Genomic DNA, 23015 nt, shown 5'->3' with positions numbered 1-23015 from the left:
GTCTTTGCAGGTAATGCGTGCTTGTATGGGACGCTGCTGTCTTTGCAGGTAACGCGTGCTTGTATAGGATGCAGCTGTGCTGGCAAGTAATGCATGCTGGTACATGATGCAGCTGTCCTGGCAGGTAATGCATGCTTGTATAGGATGCAGCTGTCCTAGCAGGTAATGCATGCTTGTATAGGATACTGCTGTCTTTGCAGGTAATGCGTGTTTGTATAGGATGCAGCTGTGCTGGCAGGTAATGCATGCTTGTACATGATGCAGCTGTCTTTGCAGGTAATGCGTGCTTGTATAAGATGCAGCTGTCCTTGCAGGTAATGCATGCTTGTATGGGATGCGGCTGTCCATGCAGGTAATGCATGCTTGTATGGGATACAGCTGTCTTTGCAGGTAATGCATGCTTGTATAGGATGCAGCTCTCCTAGCAGGTAATGCATGCTTGTATAGGATGCTGCTGTCTTTGCAGATAATGCATGCTTGTATAGGATGCTGCTGTCTTTGCCGGTAATGCATGCTTGTATAGGATGCAGCTGTTTTAGCAGGTAATGCATGCTTGTATAGGATACTGCTGTCCTAGCAGGTAATGCGTGCTTGTATAGGATGCTGCTGTCTTTGCAGGTAATGCATGCTTGTATAGGATGCAGCTGTCCTAGCAGGTAATTCGTGCTTGTATGGGATGCGGCTGTCCATGCAGGTAATGCATGCTTGTATGGGATACAGCTGTCTTTGCAGGTAATGCATGCTTGTATAGGATGCAACTGTCCTAGCAGGTAATGCGTGCTTGTATAGGATGCTGCTGTCTTTGCAGATAATGCATGCTTGTATAGGATGCTGCTGTCTTTGCAGGTAATGCATGCTTGTATAGGATGCAGCTGTCCTAGCAGGTAATGCATGCTTGTATAGGATACTGCTGTCTTGGAAGGTAATGCGTGCTTGTATAGGATGCTGCAGTCTATGCAGGTAATGCATGCTTGTATAGGATGCAGCTGTCCTAGCAGGTAATGCGTGCTTGTATAGGATGCTGCTGTCTTTGCAGGTAATGCATGCTTGTATAGGATGCTGCTGTCTTTGCAGGTAATGCATGCTTGTATAGGATGCTGCTTTCTTTGCAGGTAATGCATGCTTGTAAAGGATACAGCTGTCTTTGCAGGTAATGCATGCTTGTATAGGATGCTGCTGTCTTTGCAGGTAATGCATGCTTGTATAGGATGCTGCTGTCTTTGCAGGTAATGCATGCTTGTATAGGATGCTGCTGTCTTTGCAGGTAATGCATGCTTGTATAGGATGCAGCTGTCCTAGCAGGTAATGCGTGCTTGTATAGGATGCTGCTGTCTTTGCAGGTAATGCATGCTTGTATAGGATGCAGCTGTCCTAGCAGGTAATGCATGCTTGTATAGGATACTGCTGTCTTGGAAGGTAATGCATGCTTGTATAGGATGCTGCAGTCTTTGCAGGTAATGCATGCTTGTATAGGATGCAGCTGTCCTAGCAGGTAATGCGTGCTTGTATAGGATGCTGCTGTCTTTGCAGGTAATGCATGCTTGTATAGGATGCTGCTGTCTTTGCAGGTAATGCATGCTTGTATAGGATGCTGCTGTCTTTGCAGGTAATGCATGCTTGTATAGGATGCTGTTGTCTTTGCAGGTAATGCATGCTTGTATAGGATGCTGCTGTCTTTGCAGGTAATGCATGCTTGTATAGGATGCTGCTGTCTTTGCAGGTAATGCATGCTTGTATAGGATGCTGCTGTCTTTGAAGGTAATGCATGCTTGTATAGGATGCAGCTGTCCTAGCAGGTAATGCATGCTTGTATAGGATGCTGCTGTCTTTGCAGGTAATGCATGCTTGTATAGGATGCAGCTGTCCTAGCAGGTAATGCATGCTTGTATAGGATACTGCTGTCTTTGCAGGTAATGCGTGCTTGTATAGGATGCTGCGGTCTTTCCAGGTAATGCGTGCTTGTATAGGATGCAGCTGTCTTTGCAGGTAATGCGTGCTTGTATAGGATGCTGCGGTCTTTCCAGGTAATGCATGCTTGTATAGGATGCAGCTGTCTTTGCAGGTAATGCATGCTTGTATAGGATGCAGCTGTCCTAGCAGGTAATGCATGCTTGTATAGGATACTGCTGTCTTTGCAGGTAATGCGTGCTTGTATAGGATGCTGCGGTCTTTCCAGGTAATGCGTGCTTGTATAGGATGCAGCTGTCTTTGCAAGTAATGTGTGCTTGTATGGGATGCAGCTGTCTTTGCAGGTAATGCGTGCTTGTATGGGATGCCGCTGTCTTTGCAGGTAATGCGTGCTTGTATAGGATGCTGCGGTCTTTCCAGGTAATGCGTGCTTGTATAGGATGCAGCTGTCTTTGCAGGTAATGCGTGCTTGTATGGGATGCTGCAGTCTTTGCAGGTAATGCGTGCTTGTATAGGATGCTGCTGTCTTTACAGGTAATGCGTGCTTGTATGGGATGCCGCTGTCTTTGCAGGTAATGCATGCTTGTATAGGATGCTGCGGTCTTTGCAGGTAATGCATGCTTGTATAGGATGCAGCTGTCTTTGCAGGTAATGCGTGCTTGTATGGGATGCAGCTGTCTTTACAGGTAATGCGTGCTTGTATAGGATGCTGCGGTCTTTCCAGGTAATGCGTGCTTGTATGGGATGCAGCTGTCTTTGCAGGTAATGCATGCTTGCATAGGATGCTGCTGTCTTTGCAGGTAATGCATGCTTGTATAGGATGCTGCTTTCTTTGCAGGTAATGCATGCTTGTATAGGATGCTGCTGTCCATGCAGGTAATGCATGCTTGTATGGGATACAGCTGTCCTAGCAGGTAATGCATGCTTGTATATGATGCTGCTGTCTTTGCAGGTAATGCATGCTTGTATAGGATGCAGCTGTCCTAGCAGGTAATGTGTGCTTGTAAAGGATACAGCTGTCTTTGCAGGTAATGCATGCTTGTATAGGATGCTGCTGTCTTTGCAGGTAATGCATGCTTGTATAGGATGCTGTTGTCTTTGCAGGTAATGCATGCTTGTATAGGATGCTGCTGTCTTTGCAGGTAATGCATGCTTGTATAGGATGCTGCTGTCTTTGCAGGTAATGCATGCTTGTATAGGATGCAGCTGTCCTAGCAGGTAATGCATGCTTGTATAGGATACTGCTGTCTTGGAAGGTAATGCATGCTTGTATAGGATGCTGCTGTCTTTGCAGGTAATGCATGCTTGTATAGGATGCTGCTTTCTTTGCAGGTAATGCATGCTTGTAAAGGATACAGCTGTATTTGCAGGTAATGCATGCTTGTATAGGATGCTGCTGTCTTTGCAGGTAATGCATGCTTGTATAGGATGCTGCTGTCTTTGCAGGTAATGCATGCTTGTATAGGATGCTGCTGTCTTTGCAGGTAATGCATGCTTGTATAGGATGCTGCTGTCTTTGCAGGTAATGCATGCTTGTATAGGATGCAGCTGTCCTAGCAGGTAATGGGTGCTTGTATAGGATGCTGCTGTCTTTGCAGATAATGCATGCTTGTATAGGATGCTGCTGTCTTTGCAGGTAATGCATGCTTGTATAGGATGCAGCTGTCCTAGCAGGTAATGCATGCTTGTATAGGATACTGCTGTCTTGGAAGGTAATGCATGCTTGTATAGGATGCTGCAGTCTTTGCAGGTAATGCATGCTTGTATAGGATGCAGCTGTCCTAGCAGGTAATGCATGCTTGTATAGGATGCTGCTGTCTTTGCAGGTAATGCATGCTTGTATAGGATGCTGCTGTCTTTGCAGGTAATGCATGCTTGTATAGGATGCTGCTGTCTTTGCAGGTAATGCATGCTTGTATAGGATGCTGTTGTCTTTGCAGGTAATGCATGCTTGTATAGGATGCTGCTGTCTTTGCAGGTAATGCATGCTTGTATAGGATGCTGCTGTCTTTGCAGGTAATGCATGCTTGTATAGGATGCTGCTGTCTTTGCAGGTAATGCATGCTTGTATAGGATGCTGCTGTCTTTGAAGGTAATGCATGCTTGTATAGGATGCAGCTGTCCTAGCAGGTAATGCATGCTTGTATAGGATGCTGCTGTCTTTGCAGGTAATGCATGCTTGTATAGGATGCAGCTGTCCTAGCAGGTAATGCATGCTTGTATAGGATACTGCTGTCTTTGCAGGTAATGTGTGCTTGTATAGGATGCTGCGGTCTTTCCAGGTAATGCGTGCTTGTATAGGATGCGGCTGTCTTTGCAGGTAATGCATGCTTGTATAGGATGCTGCGGTCTTTCCAGGTAATGCATGCTTGTATAGGATGCTGCTGTCTTTGCAGGTAATGCATGCTTGTATAGGATGCAGCTGTCCTAGCAGGTAATGCATGCTTGTATAGGATACTGCTGTCTTTGCAGGTAATGCGTGCTTGTATAGGATGCTGCGGTCTTTCCAGGTAATGCGTGCTTGTATAGGATGCAGCTGTCTTTGCAAGTAATGTGTGCTTGTATGGGATGCAGCTGTCTTTGCAGGTAATGCGTGCTTGTATGGGATGCCGCTGTCTTTGCAGGTAATGCGTGCTTGTATAGGATGCTGCGGTCTTTCCAGGTAATGCGTGCTTGTATAGGATGCAGCTGTCTTTGCAGGTAATGCGTGCTTGTATGGGATGCTGCTGTCTTTGCAGGTAATGCGTGCTTGTATAGGATGCTACTGTCTTTACAGGTAATGCGTGCTTGTATGGGATGCCGCTGTCTTTGCAGGTAATTCATGCTTGTATAGGATGCTGCGATCTTTGCAGGTAATGCATGCTTGTATAGGATGCAGCTTTCTTTGCAGGTAATGCTTGCTTGTATGGGATGCAGCTGTCTTTACAGGTAATGCGTGCTTGTATAGGATGCTGCGGTCTTTCCAGGTAATGCGTGCTTGTATGGGATGCAGCTGTCTTTGCAGGTAATGCATGCTTGTATAGGATGCTGCTGTCCTTGCAGGTAATGCATGCTTGTATGGGATACAGCTGTCTTTGCAGGTAATGCATGCTTGTATGGGATGCTGCTGTCTTTGCAGGTAATGCGTGCTTGTATAGGATGCAGCTGTGCTGGCAGGTAATGCATGCTTGTACATGATGCAGCTGTCCTGGCAGGTAATGTATGCTTGTATAGGATGCAGCTGTCCTAGCAGGTAATACATGCTTGTATAGGATACTGCTGTCTTTGCAGGTAATGCATGCTTGTATAGGATGCAGCTGTGCTGGCAGGTAATGCATGCTTGTACATGATGCAGCTGTCTTTTCAGGTAATGCGTGCTTGTATAGGATGCCGCTATCCTAGCAGGTAATGCATGCTTGTATATGATGCAGCTGTCCTAGCAGGTAATGCATGCTTGTAGATGATGCAGCTGTCTTTGCAGGTAATGCGTGCTTGTATAGGATGCAGCTGTGCTGGCAGGTAATGCATGCTTGTACATGATGCAGCTGCCCTGGCAGGTAATGCATGCTTGTACATGATGCAGCTCTCCTGGCAGGTAATGCATGCTTGTATGGGATGCAGCTGTCCTGGCAGGTAATGCATGCTTGTATAGGATACTGCTGTCTTTGCAGGTAATGCGTGCTTGTATAGGATGCTGCTGTCTCCCTCTCCCTCTTTCTTTCTCCCCCTCTCTCTCTCTCACTCTCTTTTTCTCTCTCTCCTCCCCCTCCTCTCTCTTTCTTTCTCTCTCTCTCTCTCTCTCTCTTTCTCTCTCTCTCTCTCTCTCTCACTCCACCTCTCCTTCTATCTCCCCCCTCTCCCTCTCTCACACCACTTCTCTCTCCGCTTACCTCATGAGCCTGGGTCAGCACTGCCTTGTAATCTTTCTCGCTCGGCACGTCCTGTGGAAAAAGCCAGAGAGGGTTATTTTTTACAGGTGAAACTTAGAACAAGTACCTGCAAAGCCAACAGTTTTGGCTTTTGAGTAGGCATCGAAAAGATAGCATTTGCCAGGAACTACTTATGGGGCTACCTGACGATGAGTTCAGAAGAGCTGAAACATGGTGTGAGTGCATGGGCACACGATGTGATGCCCTTGCCAATGCCTATCTAAGCAAGAATGGTTGCTTTGCCAAAGCTTGTTTTATTAGGAATTCAGTGCAAGGAACAGATACAAAGGCACACATTAATTGTAAATCAAGCAGCTGAAGTCACACCTAGTTAAGACATTTTCATTACACCAGTAGCACCTTACAGGTGCATTTAGGCCATGAACTGTGTGAAGACTGCTTAGAAGTAACATTGGCAGGCCCTATAAAGCACATTTGATCTTACTGGCTGCTAGAGATAGCTCTGAGAGATCCCGGGTAGATGTGTTTTGGGTGGGGAGGGGCAAGGAATTAGGTGTTAGCATGGCCATGGGGGTCAAAGGATGGATATATTACAAAATAACAGCATGAAGCTGTGTGTTCTTCACCCCGCTCCATCTCCCAGGGCCATCTAACAGACTAAACTAAAATAAACAATGGCTGGGAAGAGTGAGCAGCCAGTAAGAGCCATAGGTGCTGGTGCCAGGCAGGGGAACCCCAGGATATCTGAAAGGGATTTGAGGTGCAATAGACACACGTACCGTGAGCCGAGCACGTCCGTGTGTGCGTGTGTGCGTGTGTGCGTGTGTGCGTGCACCGGCAGACATCCACTGATCTGACTACATACTAGTGATCTCCATTACTCCTGTTCTAAAAACGTACTCGTCCCAGTACTTCTTTTTGAGGTGCTTTTATTTTTATTGTCGCATTTTTAGTATACAAGATACCTTACACAACATCGCATACTACACAGTAAAAGTTACAAAAAGATCAGCCAATACAAATACAAAACAACAGCATAAACGGGCCACTATTCTTCATACATTTCTTATCCTTCCTTGAGTCTGCCATCTATGAAACAACCTTTAAAAGGTACACTTTCCTTAAAACAATCCCCTCATTCCTAGCACAGTATTACACATTAAAACCTTCAAACAAGGAGCCACCCCTAAGCTGACTGCTCTGATCTTGCAAGATAACTCCAGCTACAAGCTCCCTTCTCGACTCGCACTGGATAAGTCGTCAGAAATCTTACCACGGCTGAAAGGAGTGAGGTCTGCGCACCTGCCATCAGTCTAATCCATAAGGTTTCAGCCATCACAGCAGAGACTGGATGTAAGCAATTCTCCTATCCTCCATAAGGGTATTACATTCCATAATCAAATGGTGTAGGGTCGCCACCGACTGCAAGTTACAGAGTCAGCAATGTCGAAGCTCTGTGGGAATGTTCAATTGGGTCCTAAAACCACTGGCGGAACTTCATCGGATAAGTCTTAATTTCCTTTTGAGGTGTGTACAGGTGGGCCCAGTTTTTATATTTTCCTAATCTTTACAGATCAATGATATCCCAGATCTTATCCCATTTCTTCACAGTGGATTTCAAACCCTCCAAATTCCCAGCATGTTCCGGGTCCATTTCATCCATGAAGGGCGTGCATCTTTTTTTCAGATTTATGAGGACCTTGTTGGAGTTTGATCGAGATATTCCGAGCTGTTCTCCTTCCATTATGTAGCCATACACCCAAATACTCTTGTATAGGTAAATCGACCTCCAGGATTGTAATCCCAAAGCTCAGTGCAGCACGCTGATAGAAACACACCTTGGGAGACCTACAACTTCTCTTAGAATGAGGCCTTCCAAAGAGTGAGTACAAAAACCTGCTATTTTAGAACTCCCTAAATTCAATTCCATACAAGATGATTGGGGTGACCTTTAACCTGTAAAATGCAATCAGAGGGGCCAACGCAAATTCACATAATTTGGTCCTGACCCTCTTGATCATAGATATGCATGTCGTCACCTTGTCGTGGATTCTTGGGTTCAGTTGTTTGTGCATTTTAAAGTTTGTAAAGACAAAACCACAAAAGATGAAAGAATGGACCTGAGTTGTCTTTGCGTTAATATTGTCCACACGTAACTCTTTGTCTTCCTTTTATTTGTAAATATCACCCTCTTTGATTTTACTGGATTGACTATTAGACTGGTGTTGTTTAAAAGGGTTGACACTCCACCGGATGAAGGCCGCATTCGCTGCTAAGTGGCCAACATTCCCTGTGGAACCTCCTACTCATGAATGCACAAGGGCTATAACGGCAACTGAGGGGCGGCGGAAAGGGGTTTCGTTGTTACATACCCTAGTTCAGTCACATTCAACCTCCTGCAATACCATAAAGGCAACCTGGGAACGGCACTTGGGTTCCAATTTGAGCGAGGAACAATGGCTCTGATACCGCCAACTCACTAGATCTGTATCCCTTAACTCGGGTATGCAATTAATTCAATTTAAAATACTTAACCAGCTACACTACAACCCCACTAAATTGGCCAACTTTGTGGTGGGTTGCACAGGGAAATGTTTGAAATGCGACGCACCAAATGCAGACTCCTACCATATGTACTGGTCGTGCCCCTCAGTAGCAGGAGTTTGGGGTGAGATCGCTGACATCCTTGAGGAAATCACGTCAATCCCTGCCTACCTGTCCCCCCTGAAATACCTGTTTGGGGCTATTGGCAAGGTGGCCGAGACCACTCGCTGACTATTTAATGTTACTTGTGTGGTCGCAAAACGCTGTATATTAAAGTGCTGGAAATCTGCTTATGCACCTCGCAGAGAAGACTTCCTCAAGGATTTGCAATGTCCTCTCTATCAAACGTAATGTCCCATCTAATGGGATCAGGCGTGTCTTTCTTGTTCTTGTCATCTTGGTCCCTTTCAATTTCTTCCCAAAAAGCTGAAGAAAGGTGTCTGAACCAGTCTTCTTCTGAGACGCAACAGTGTGGCGATTAATTTGTCCTTACGCTGATAAGACTCTTATTGCTTTCCTCAGTGGCCGTTCCTTCAGACTGATTTCCCTGTCCAAGAGGTAAACCTTCTCCTCCAAGGTGGGGGCACGAGTAAGACCTTTCAAAATGGATGATATGTTGTTAAACTCAGCTGGAGTGCACACAAGATGGTTAGTCCTATTGGCAAGAGCTTTTCCCACCATTTGGAAGCCAACTTATTCTCTTTTGTATGATTTTTGGCAAACTGAGAAACTCTGAGGCTTTAAACAAATGTAAAAACGTAACGATCAATTTAGAGTGGTCGCTCTTAGTTGTGTCTACAACCTCAAAAGATGTCATCTGAGGAAGATTAATATTGGCAACAAAGACATCATCAATTGTTGAGTTAGATCCTAAGCCAACCCAAGTGGGCAGTATCTTCCTATCCGACCACCAAGAATTAATCTACAAACAAAACCATCGGGCCATAAACGGTGACCAAATCCTACCCATCATTTCATTTAAACATGGTATGAATAATCCATCATCCACAGAGTTTACTTTACAATTTCAATTTGTTGGCAAAGAGTGTTGGAAGTCCCCTGCAATGACCATGGGTTGATGAGAGGTATTACGATTCTCGGTCCACTCAATGAGAATGTCCTCAATTTCGCACAGCACAGTATCTAATTCGACTTTCATGGGATTAAAATATCAATTAATTCGTAATATTTCACGGACTTGAAAGTTTCTTTAATCTTTACAACGAGGATGGAGTCAGATTTTGAGGGTAATTTCATCGATAAGTGATTTTGGGCAATTCTGATCGCAGTCATTAGCCCTCCAAAAGGTCTGCACTGGTGGTCTTTATTTGCATAGGTTTCAGATATCTTATTATCTTACTATTACTATTATTATAGCCGTCTAACACTATAGACTTTCGCAGCCAGGTTTCTTGGAGGCAGATACAATCCAACGTGTCACTAGGCTCATGCACATCGTCATCCATAAAGCTGCTGCGACCGCTTGCGTTCCAGGATAATATCCTGAACTCACGGTGGTCGTCTTGCTGCTTATTTTGCTTCAGATTTTCTAAAGAGAGAAGGCAGGAGGCCCCGTAGCTGGGTCAAATGCCATTGTGACATGCCTCCCGCCTCCCTCACTTTCTGTGCATTGTATGTCTAAGTTGTCCATCAACCCATCTGGTTCTCCATTATTGGCTATTGTGTCATTATTTAGCATGACCTTCTCGTAACTATCAAAACCCGTTTTTATCAACTCGTCATGATTTTTTAAGACTATGGGCCTCATTAGGAGTTTGCCGGTCTGGAAACCAGGGTGCTGGTAAACTGACTGGCACTCTTGTTTCCGGATCTGCAAACTCTGAGTCTGCCTGCCGTGGCCACTCTGCCCAACAGGTCTGACCTTGCCGGGCGCAGCGGCCACAGTAGACAGTTCCGTCATGGAAGCACTGGTCCCATAAGCAATGGTGCCGGTGCTTCTATGTCCCCTCTCCCATAGAGTCCTATGGGACTCTAAGGGAATGGGGACTTACAATTTACCGGTGCCTGACTTCCGGCCGCCAGACTCGTAATCAGCTGGTGGCACGGTTAAGTCAAGCGCCAGTGAAATATTACGGGTCTGGCAGCAACCCTGCTGGTGCTACCGGCGGGTTGACGCCAGACCCGTAATGAGGCCCTATATCTCTTACGAGCTGAGGGAAGAAGTGTTCCTCGCACATTCCAAGTGAGTTTCGATCGAAGAGGTGTTCACATCTTAGATATTTTGTTGTAATGCTTGGTAAGTCCAGCAGATTTGCAAGTGTTGAAAGAATTGTGGACCAATCCAGCGGAATTTGCTTTTCGTCCAGAATGAGTGATTCAAAAATGCAATTGTGGGGGCATGGCCAGCAGCAGAGCAATGAGGGCGTGAGTCCCTGAAGCTCCTGCGGCCGCTGCAAATACCCAGAAAAATAGCCTGCCACGAGTGGCGATCCTGAACAAGAAGCATATCTCCCGAAAGACGAACATATGAAGCACAAACAGGTGAAATATTAGACAAAAACACAACCTCCTGAGCGAGCTCGGAGCCGTGGAGTGAAAGCTGCACGCGCGCAGTGAAGTATGGACAAAATGGCCACGACCAGCAAGGTGGAGCCGACCACAACATAGTTGTACTGGAAAGAAGCACGAGCCATAGCACTGCTCTGCGACCGGACGAACCACAAGCTAAATACTGCGGGGAGACAAGGCCAGCAAGGCGGCAACACCTGTACGGGCTGAGTGGGGTCCCCGCCCAATGGTGAGGAGTATGAGGGAAGCTGCTCTGCTCCTCAACGAGTGAATTCAAACAACCTGCCTCGATCGCAGGAGCTGAAGCACCCGCCGGCCCTCCGCAGTGCCCGAGAGAAGAGGGACTGCTCTTCGGTCACCCGTGATCGAGCCAGCTGACTACCAGCTCGGGTGGACTGGAACCAGCAAGAGCTGCACGCGCTCCGAACCTCCTGGAGTAAAACGGGCAAAGGAGCCTAACGAGACCCTAACACTAGAATCACTGCAGGCAGGAGGACAGCCCTGGAGACAGGAGCGTGGGACCGCAGCGGCACCCCGGGGAGGTAGGCTCCCCCGCACTGTGACACGAGCCAGCACGCTTCTCGGACCTGACATCAATAGATATGTGCGCTGCCCCCCAGAGGAATAGAGGAAACAGCCAACACGAACTTGAGGCCGCGCCCAGGGCCTCCCTGCTCCCCGCGCACCCAGAAGGCCTACGCGAGGTGGAACACCAGTAAGGCGAAGGAGCAACAACACAGCTGGAGCAACACAGGGAGGAAAGGATCTGGTAGGTGTTCCTGTTGGGTCCGTGAAGTCCCCACTATAACGTGGCCCGGGGGCTGCTACAGACCACTTGGGAGCTACGGCCTGCATGTGCACAAGGCTGGGATCTCCCCCTTCCCTGCTCCCCTACACGGCCTTGGGGGCCTGGTGGTGCTTGTACCCCGGGGCGAATAGGAACTATCACTGCATGGTGGATTTCAGAGGGTTGTGTGTCCTCTCTGATCTTTTGGGATGGTCCAGAATAGTTGCAGATGATGAGCAGCGGGCGAGATACCTAGTGAAACCGACAGAGCGGACCTGCCTATCCGCCGTATAACGCTGAGCACAGCCAAGTGATCGGAGCAGCTAGATGGGTGTGAAAGAAAGCCCTGAAAGGACATAAACACACTAATTGATGCGAGACCAGAGGGAGCACGTAAGGGACATGAACGGTATCAAGACAACTGCATTCCTATAAACTAGAAGCTGAGGAAGGCTGTTAAAAACTGAAGACCGTTCCAGGCATCAGGGAGGGGAGAAGAAACCCTCACCCCTACTTTCCACTACTGCTAACTTATATCCACATTGGGCGGGGAACGGCCTAACCTGATATAGCGACCCGGAATCCCGACGCTTCGACCGAGAGGGGTGGGGAGAGAACCACAACACCGAACTAGAGACTCAGGAGCACCGGCTGTGGGCCCTGCCGCTATCCCTGCAAACCAGAGATACAGGCCAACCCTACTACACCTGAACACGGAAAAGAGGAAAATGGCTGGATGGAACTGACCCCCTGGCCGGATCCCACGGCAGCTGAACAGAACAGACAGATACGAAAAAAGACTGATACCTGCACCACTCTGGACAGGCGGTTACCACAGGACCGAAGGAGTGCAGAGAGGGCATCACAAAGGCCGGCCACAACACTGAACCGATTTACTAATCCAGGCAACAACATTTCGATGTCATGGAGACTAGCAATCTCGGGCCCAGATGCAGTAGGTGGGCCAGGGACTTTGACGTATATATGAGGGCCATAGGCCCTTTGGGTGATGACAAGAAGCACAGTCTACTATCACTGGCCATAGAGCTAAATGTAAGAGACATTGTCGATGAACTCCCGGCGGATGCCACAAACTCGCAGAATATTTGACCCCACACACTAACGTGTACTATGAGCGCCATGTATTTCACATGACAAAGCAGAATAAGGGTGAGTCCTTGGATACGTTTGTGATGTGTTTGTGGGTCCACATGAAGCACTGTGATTTCAACAATTTCTCCAACAAAGAAGCCCTGCGGTCCCAGATCATAGCAGGATGAGAATCCCCAGTATTCCACAAGCGTCTTCTTCAGAAGGAGCGATCGCTGGACCGGAACATGCGGCTGTCCAGGTCCGGCACAGTGATGGAGCTGCAAGTCAAAGCCATGAGCAACATCAAAGTGTCTGCCATGGTGCCTGAGGCCATTCACAAGGTAGTAACACCCGCGACACCTCAAAGCGAGAGTGACCTTTTCTGCTATTGTTGCGGATACGAGTTCCCATATGAGGGTACGTGCCCTGCCCAGCGTCAACAATGTGCAGCGTGCTGGGGAGAGAAACATGCTAAGGCTGCGTGTCATATATCCCGCAGCCAAGCAAGAGGGAAAGCAGTGAGTTATGGGATGCCAAGACCGAAAGGAAGGACAAGCGCAGTCCAGATGGGGACGTCAGCGCTATATGAGCCCTCACACAAACGACACAAAGAACGTAAGGAGGAGGACGATATCATTGAAAACTCGTACCAGAATGGCGCTCTTATCTGGCATCTGGTCTGCGGCCTCTGAGGAGGCCCAAATGATATGCGCGATACCTGCGGAGCAGTCTGTGTCTGACAGGGACTTCAGCGACACGTCAGCAGGAGAACCAAGTAAAAGAAGCACCACCAAACATTCAGGAGTCGAAATTACCAACAAGAAAAGGGTACTTGGATGGACTGGGGGACCCTACAGCCAAAGAACACAGCCCCATCCTACTGCTCCAAGTGAACAGGCTGTTGGCAGAATTCCTAGTAGACACAGGCGCGACCGCCAGCTCCATTAGTTAAGAGGTCTACAGCAAAATTCCATGTGCACCCAGACTCAAAGTGGCTGAAGTGAACATTTACCTTTGCGGATTGAAGATACCCCTGCCCTGTAAAGGATACTTTATGGCCGAGTGCAGGTACAAGAGCCAAGCTGTTCAAAGCACTCCATATTGACCCAGAGGTGCGCCCGGTAGACCAACACTACAGGGGCATACCTGTGAATATTCACCTGCAGGTGGACGAAGAGCTACAAAAGCTTCTTGCACAGGACATTATTGTACCGGCGACAGGGCCCACCCCTTGGATCTCACCCATCGTCCCGGTCGCAAAGAAGGTCTCTGACGACATCAGGATCTGAGTTGACATGCACCGACCCAATGAGGCGATCATGAGGGAAAGACACCAGGCCCCCGAGAATCATGGACATGATTTATCTGCTAAATGGAGCCAAAGTGTTCTCCGAGCTGGACCTAAACAAGGGATTCCACCAGCTAGACCTGCGTGAGGAATCCACATGTATAACGTTTGTTACACATCTGGAACTCTTTAGGTATAAACACCTCAGCTTTTGGGTGTCCTCAGCCGTCAAGATCTTTCAGGCTGAGATCCATAACATTATTAAACATATTCCCAACGACCAGAACTATCGTGATGATATATTGGTATTTGGGAAAGATCAGGACCAGCAAGTCAGCATGTTGGCAAGGGTGTGCATGGCACTAGAAGCAGCACACCTCACCCTCAACAAGGACAAATGTGAATTTCGCAAAGGAACTCTGCAACTCGTTGAGCAAGTGTTCTCAGCCCAGGGAATGTCCCCAGACCTGGAAAAGGTGACTGCACTCACCAACACCGACCCGCCCACAAACATGTCTGATCTACGTTCATTTTTGGGGTTAGCCAGCTACTGCACCCGTTATATACAAGACTTTGCATCAGTAAGTGAACCCTGTTGCATGCTCACAAAGAAGCAGGTTCCGTTTATATGGTCAGAGGCCTGCCAAGAAGCCTTTGAGGACCTTCATCAGCGCATTTCATCTGCAGAAAACATGGCATGTTTCAACACGGCCAGAGACACTGAGCCTACAGTCAATGCCAGCCCAGTGGGGTTAGGAGCCACCCTGTTGACCTGGAATCGCCAGACAAGAGGTACATTGTGTCATACGCCAGGAGTCTCTCTCAAACAGAACAGGCATATTCACAGGCTGAGAAGGAAGGGTTGACCGTAGTGTGGGCCTCCAAACACTTTCATTTATTTGTATACAGCAAACCATTCACCATTGTGACAGACAACCAAGCTTTTCTGTTCATATGTGGGAACCCCCAAGCCAAGATGCCTCCTCGGATGAAAAGATGGGGTCTGCGACTGCAGGGTTATCGTTTTTGCATCGTACACAGGCCTGTGAAGGAAGAAAATTCTGCAGATTTTCCATCTCCCCAACCAATCACCTTGACGGAGACAAGTTCGATAATTGCAGATCAATGCATCCATTATGTAGCCAAAGCCGCTACACCAAAAGGAGTTGACATCACAAAGATCGCCCAAGAGTCTGAGGACAGCCAGCCCATCCAGATCATTCTGCAATACTTACGGTCAGGAAGGTGGAAACAAGCTAAGCAGCTAGGGAAGGGTACCTGCCCAGAGATGCAGCGAGACAGTGAGAGGTTCATCAAAGAGGATTTCACGTGGGCCGAGGAAGGTTTACTCTTGAAGGGGACCAAGATAATAATTCCTTGAGAAGGGAGTTGTTAGAACTGGCAGATGAGGGACACAGGGGCATAGTGTCCACAAAACTTCTCCAGTGACAGAAAATGTGGTTTCCCGACCTAGGTGGCCAGGTTGGAGCACTGCTCAAAGACTGTCCCATGTGCACTGACCTCAAACCGTGCACCAGACCTGGACATCTCCAAATGTTAGAACTTCCTGAAAAAGCATGGGACGCAATCGCCATGGATTCTTTTGGACCAATGGATGGGGGAGAATATGTACTCGTAGCCATGTAAGAGTACTCCAGATACCCAGAGATGCAGTTGGTGACCTCCACGGTGGCATATCACACCCTCCCAGACCTTGACAGGATGTTTACGACATATTTAGTTCTACGCGTCATGGAGTCCGACAACGGGCCCCCATTCACAGGACCTTTGCTGAATATATGGGTTTCAAACATGACAAATAACCGCCGTTATGAAAACACAGTGGAGAGTTTCATGAGCAACATTAAAGAATTGACCAAATCGCTCATCTAACTGGAGAACTCGTGGAAAAGGTGCTCGCGCACCTCTTTAGGGATTATAGGAACACCCCTCGCAGCAACACAGGCAAGGCTCCATCAGACATGTTTGGATGCAACATCCGAACCCGATTGCTGCATATCACTCTGCCCGAGGAAACGTTTCCAGATCACCAGGACCTGAGAGAGTGAGGTGGCCGTGCCAAAGAAAGAATGAAGCACCATGCCGATGCCCACAGACCAGCCCAAGAAGCGAGTCTGCAAGATGGGACACTGTATTGGTGAGACAGCCTGGCACCCATAAGCAGAGGGCAGCCTTCAACAGTGCCCCACTGGCAGCCACTAGCGACAAGGGATTGTTGGTAACTGCCGTTGCTGGACGCTGGCACATAACGAGGAATTCCTGCACTTCAAGAAGATCCCTGAGACTGTGGAGATGAGAGTAGAGATGAGAGCAGAGGAGCCTGCAGATTCGTATGAAGGAGAGGCAAGAGTCCAGTAGCGACCTCTGCGACCCCCCAACGTATGGCTCTAGCCTGGCGAGGGCCCAGGTGAGTCCTCCCGGTCAGCTCCAGAGAGCCAGGAATAGACCTCAGAGACACATTGAGGAAATGGACTGAAAAGTTGATTGTTTGTTTAAAAGGAGGAGGTTGTGATGTCGCAGGAATCGCAAGTTGGAGTCGGGAGGGAGCCGGAAGGCACGGGGAGTGGCGGGCGGAAGAGGAGGTGCAGAGTTGTGGAGAAAGGATTAAGAGGCAATTTAACTCTCCTTTGCATGAGGCGCTGTGTGGGAGGTGAGAAAGAGAGCGCACAGCCGGTCACTGGTTGTGACCTCACACCAGCCCTACCCTCAGCTCATCTTCGTCTATGTTTTGACTCTGTGACTCCACAGCAGTGACCACACTCGGCTGTTGGCGGTCTTCCTTGCACTTCACCACATGACATTGAGTGCCCCCCACCCCCCCACACACAGTCCCGCCCAGTATACCAGGCCCTTCTGCATTAAGGGGCCCTTTTACATGGCTCAGGTAAGGAGTCACCTCAACACATAACTGCTCCTCTTCTCCAGCTGTAGAGCGGGGTCCCTGAGAGGAGAGTGACGCGCTGCCGGACCACCATGCTGGCCTAGGCCTCACCACATCACTAAAAGGGCGGGAACGTCTGCGCATGTTCAGGAAAGCACCGGATCCATCACTGCGCGCTGTCCCAGGGCTGGGAGAGCCAAGGTGGTCATGTGAAGGGCCGAGCCAGAGCCGAGCCAGAGGGTCTGCTCTGGCTCCAGGGGCCAAAGACACCCTGAGCCAGGAACATATCTGCCTAAATCTTGCAAAGGACATGACTGGCAGAGCTCCAGATGCTCCAGGAATCGCACCAGTGCCGGTGCAGCACGGTAAGCGCTGCGAGGCGGTGCAGCGTGCTAAGCGCTGCGTCGCCTCGCCTCGCCCTCAGTGTTCCCTCATTCTGGCTCATCTTTCCGTTATCATTCTCTGCACAGGGGCAGCATTTCTGCATGGCCCCATCTGCAGGATTTCAGCCTGTGCACCACCGCCTCGCCCGCCACATTCCAACTCTGCACCTTCACAGACAGGCCAACAGTCTCCTTGCCATTCAAGACATGCTAGTCAGTCCTGGCGCTTTCGCTTTGCATTCTGGGGCATTTCCCCCATTATAAACACATCACTACAAGTCCCAGAATGCACAGCTAACATCAGGACTGCACTCTGGTCCCCAAAGTGGATTGGATAATATTGGCATGCATGCCATGCCCTGTAACCTGGGGCTGCAAAAACATTGATCCCTTCTCGCCATGTATTGGTATTTATTTGACTGAAGGGATTAATACCTTGATCTGTTGACAGCAGTTCTCTCTGTGCGTCCACAACAAACGGGAGCGGACTGGCAAGGGGGGAAAAGGGGCAATTGCCCCCAGGCTGGCTGGGCTGTTGCCCCATGAGCAAGAGCTCCAGAATGCAAAGCAATAATTGAAAAAGACGAAGGGCCTCATTACACAGAATGCGGTAAACCACGGCGCTATTAGCACCAGGGTTGCCGCCGGTACCATACCGGTACCACCATGGAGGAAGGGGGAATTACCACCCCATTCCAAGGTTGGCGGGGCAGTAATTCCCTCTTTCTCCATGGCCCTTCCCCATTCCCATTTTTGCCACATAGGGCATAATGGGAATGGGGAAGAGCTAATTACGGTACTGCAAATTGTGGTACCGTAATTATCACCAAGATCCCTTTGCGGGACCCAAATTTAACGGCTGGTCTACACCAGGCGTTAAGGCCGGGCCCCGCAAAGGGACCTCGCAGTAAGGCGGTAAGGGTTAACCCTTACCGCCTTCCGTGTAATGAGGCCCGAAATCCTTCCGTATCTGGCCTGCCACAATGGAAGCGAGTGCCGCAAAGCGCTGCAAAGCACGCTCGGAGTCTGTGTAACTGGGTCGAGGCGTCCGTCTTTATAGATGTGCCTGGCTGGCCTCCTCACTAGGCCGCAGGGACATGTCCATACCGCCCAGAAGCAATAGAGGTTCTGTGACCCCGGATGGTCATGTTGGCACCATTGCTCTGTTACTTCCACAGCAGCTGATCACTAGGCCTCCGTGTCAACGATGGAAGGGTCCATGCATTATTAGAGAGTCTCCTCTGATTCTGTGCGAAGGCTTCCCCGATCTGCTGGTGAGTTGAATCGCCCCCTGAATAGCCCTCCTGGATGGTGCTTATACAGTGCTTAGAGTCGAGGCTCTTGGACTGTGTGTGCTACTTACTATTGGACACACTGGGCCTCATTACGAGGTTGGAGGTAGTCATGGCGCTATTAGCGCCATGACTACCTCCATTACCAGTACCGTGTCCGGTCCCGTTCAATGGGGACTTACCGGTCTATTCCGACCTCTGCGGGACCGGTACGTACCTATTGAAGAAGCCATTCCCCATTCCCATTTCAACCCCCATAGGGCTCAATGGGAAGTGGGAAGGCGCTAATAACGGTACCGCAAATTGCAGTACCGTTATTAGCTCTGAAGTCCCTTAAAGGGTCCCTTCCATAACGCCTGTTAAAACCAGGCGTTAAGGAAGGGACCCGCTAAGGGACCTCGTAGTAGGGCGGTAAGGGATTACCGGCACCGGTGCCCTTACCGGTGCCGGTAATCCCTTACCGCCCACCTCATAATGAGGCCCACTGTTCAGGTATGAATTATTAGAAGACTACAAACGAAGGGGGTCATTCAGAGTTGAGTGGATTTTTTAATAACGCTGAAGAAAGTTACCAGGTTCGCCGGTGGTATTTCTGGAAACACGCCCAATTCAAGGTTGCAACCACCAATGGCAGTCATGCAAAAAGGTATTTTTAATATTGTTTTCAGCCATTTTCAGCATCAATGGGAAAGTAGAAATGCATTATGCAAAGTAGAGGCTCATAACACTACTGTTGGTTTTCTTTATGCACAAAGGGGTGCATTCTGGCCTTTTCATGCAGTGTATGGGTAAGGTGGCGAGAGGAGGCAATCAGAGATGCCCACCCTTTTACCCACTCAAGTCCAATGGTAATAACATTTGTCACTGTATTGAAGGAAGCACCTGTGTTTCTGTTCTGTACAGTAAAAACACAAATTTAAAACCATTTGGACCTGACTGGATTTCGTAAAAAAAGGTGGTTTTTCTGCAAGAAGTCTACCTAAAATACCACTGCCGGTATTCCCATGGAGCACCACCGATGGTATTTGCTCAAACCTTGACTTGGATGGATGGTAAAATCAACAGTATGTGCCAAATTCTGACAATGTTACTGTTACCACCCAACGCTGAATGACCCCCCTAAGTCTGTGATCATTTTCCAGAACACATCTCTTATGTGACCAACAAAAAACACGCCTGCAAATCAACAGCAAATTCAGAGATATAGCTACAAAGTCACGTGAACACAGCTACGTCTTTCCGCCTGTATTGTACACTGTCACAAACACACTGAATATAATATGCTGCCCTTGCACCCTCTCCATCACCAGGTGTAAGGAGAATTCCCCTTGCAGTGCTCTCTGCTTTCATGAGTTAAAATATGTAGCCAACTTTCCAAGAAACTGCAACTCGGCAGCACACAAAACCACATCCCCTCGCCTTCTTTCTGTCAGCATTGTCTAGTGCAGACCCCAACCACGGCTTCTTGTCATGTCTGGCAGAGGCTGACTGGCAAATCTAGGTGGTCTGTAAGCCATGGTAATGGAAAGTGGTGAGTGGCAAGGAATGGGCCCGGTGTGATAGGCAATTAAAGAATGTGAGTGGCAGGGAATTGGTGGCTTAGAAATGTGGGCAAGGGAAGGAGCTGTGGGCAAGGGGATGGGATTGAGCAAATAGTGAAATGATGGAGCAAAAGTGGAATGTGGTGCAAGGGAAGAGCACAAGAAGATGATGGGTCAGGAAAATAGGGCAAATCAGAATGAGGTGCACATCTGGAACATACATCAGCAGGTTGAATCTTGCTCAGATTCATGTCTGACCTCCAAGCCACTGCACCCCATTGTGGGACTGGCTTGACCCCTTTCCTAATTGATGCATACTTGCTATGAACATATGTTTCAATTACTACTTCTCTTATATTTTGTGAAGTTGCTTAATCATGTGAATTGGTGATTTGAACGTACATACAATTGTGCAGACTAAGATAATAAATATAGTACATTTTCATTTAAGTAATAAACCCCGAGCAAGGGGGGCATTACTACTTCAGTTAATGCCCCGGGGCCCATAGTTACAGGGCCTGAAGTGCCTGAAGTGATGATTGCGCCCCTGTGTGGGGCTTATTGTTATTAGTACCCTGGTCCTTGAAACCAGGGTACTAAAAGCATTTTCTTTTCTGTTGCAAAACGCTCTGGCGTTTCGCAACAGAAAAAAAGTTAAAAAACATTGCCCACTGGGGAAGGGGAAAAAAGTCTGTTTTCCCTTTCCATGGCAGCCATTGAAAACAATAAAAAAAAGTAAACAAAATGGACGCCATGGAAAGGGAGAAGGAACTACACATAGAACTGTTTCAAGCGCGTCTGCTACCGAATAGAAGAAAAAAAAAATAGATAAGTGGAGGGAAGGGGGGAGGGAAGGGAAATCTGTGGAGGGGGTTGGGGAGAAGGGATGGGAGCAGTTAGCTGAATCCCCGGCATGGGAAGATGGTGGCCTCCAGCCATGAGGAGGCACGGAGCGGGGGGATTTTCATGTGGTAATTACCCTGTTCCGAGCCTCCTTATTGGCTGGGAGGCTGCCACCCCTCACCCCTGCCGGCTACTATATAAATATAATCTTAGTCTGTTTCTCAGATCTACTTGCCTCAGGATACATCCGATGATTAGGCTCCCTCTTGTAGATACATTGGTGCTTTGAAAACCAGGTTTATTGAACCGTATACTAGTTTAGCCATCGAATAAGAACTTTGCAGAACGCTTTCTAACATTGAAGATGGAATAGGACCAGATGAAGACTCCCCGGCTTTCTGAATCGGAAAGTGTGGAACCAGGAATGCAGGGCTCAAATCCTCGCCTTCAACACTTCATACGTGGTGTGATCCTGAGCAAAAAACCTTTCAGCACTGTGCCTTACCTATCTCTAAGGAAAGCCTCACGCATATGGGTTATTACTCAATAAATCATTATAATTCTAACAGTTTATATCAAGCATACTGGTGAGGAGGCAGGATCACAAGTGAGGATCCCATATTGTGGGGGGTGCACAGGGCACAGGTAAGGGTTTTGTATTGCGGGCTGAGGAGGCAGGAAGGCAGGTATGGGTATTTTCCCATGCCAGCTCATGTTTGACTCTGAGAGGAAGCCCAGACCCCCTGGTTCAGAAATGGCTCGGCTCTACCAATGAATTCTCTAAGTTTGCCCACGTCTTTACATTGTTCTAAGACTAAAAATGAGTTGGGATGGGAAGAGATTTTGCCTGCTGTCGAATTACAAACCGCAACACAATGAAAACAGGGCTCAAATCCCAGCTTTCCCATTTCACCAAATACATTATCCTGGTGAAATAATTGTACTGTTTGGTTTGTGGGAGAAATTCCAGGGGTACGGGTCTTTTGAAACCACAAACATAATTGAAAAATGAAAGGAAAGTTATGTCAATAATGTCTATTGTATCTACTTGACAATGTGTGGGAGGGGGACAGTATGGTATTGAGTTTACTTGTTCTGGAAGTTGGGGCCGCTGTACGCTGAGCCAGAAAAGTGAACTTGCCTCCCAGGCTAAATGTTGCAATCCTCCCCTGTGAGTGTGCCGTGCCTTGTCGTTGTCTGCCACCCTCCCAATCTCTTCACATCAGCCACATACGTGCCCTCACCCCTGCTTGGTGGCAGTCAGGTGCAGTGGAATAACAAAGAGCAGTCTTAGCGCTCGCCCTCAGGGCCTGGCTAAACATTTGCCTGGGCTCACGGGACCCATTTCAATATGATTGCCCACCCCCTTGCCTATAGTTCGGGAGGCGGCGGACACAGTCTGTGGCACCCTTGGGTTGCTTAAATAGGAATGGATGCAAAGGAATTCTGTGTAATCTCACGGGCAAGCAGCCTGAGGGGAGCTGAAACACTAAACTGCCACTGAAAAGTTAGTAATTGGTCTGTCAGCAAGGTGCTAACATAGATGAAACCAGAGTAAAGGAGGTGATAAGTGTTAAGGAGAATTCTCAAGAATGTGCTAATTTCCCTTACCTTTTGAGACCCCTAGCTACTTTACTATATTTCTAGGATTTCTTTTTTACCTGGGAAGAGTGTGAGCCTTTTTTCCCACTCTTCCATGTATTTTGATGTGCGTTTTACTTTTGTGTTCTTTGGTTATGGAGTTTTAAAACAACTCCATAAGCATCATCTTTTTCTGTGTGTCACACCACACCTTCAGCGCAGTGACACAGGGGTGTCTTTCAGACTTCCCAAGGTTTAAATACCTTCTATGGGACTGACTACTGTCTCCCAGAGACTGTAAAGTTAAATTGACTTTACTAGTCTCTTTAAAATTACAGTCCCAGCACACACTATCTTCCTATAGAGTGCTGGAGGGGTTGCCTAGCATTCCCTGAGTCAAAACACTCATGTAACAGTCAAATGTTACCCTTTCCTACTATAAATGGCTGGTGGCAT

At 48.2% G+C, this 23015-nt stretch overlaps 1 protein-coding gene across 1 annotated transcript in view; it reads right to left on the bottom strand.

Moving 5' to 3' along the window:
* PIP5KL1 (phosphatidylinositol-4-phosphate 5-kinase like 1) overlaps positions 1-23015 on the bottom strand; it is a 389017-nt gene that overhangs the window by 246459 nt on the left and 119543 nt on the right. The window contains exon 3 of the mRNA XM_069609106.1: positions 5778-5828. Within this exon, the coding sequence (XP_069465207.1) occupies positions 5778-5828 (51 nt within the window). The remainder of the gene's footprint in view (positions 1-5777; positions 5829-23015) is intronic.

The sequence above is a fragment of the Ambystoma mexicanum genome, chromosome 8 (genome assembly GCF_040938575.1).
Source record: "Ambystoma mexicanum isolate Mex_15411 chromosome 8, UKY_AmexF1_1, whole genome shotgun sequence".
Classification (NCBI taxonomy): domain Eukaryota; kingdom Metazoa; phylum Chordata; class Amphibia; order Caudata; family Ambystomatidae; genus Ambystoma; species Ambystoma mexicanum.
Note: the sequence above shows the minus strand (reverse complement) of the source record. Positions and strands in the feature narration are given on the sequence as shown.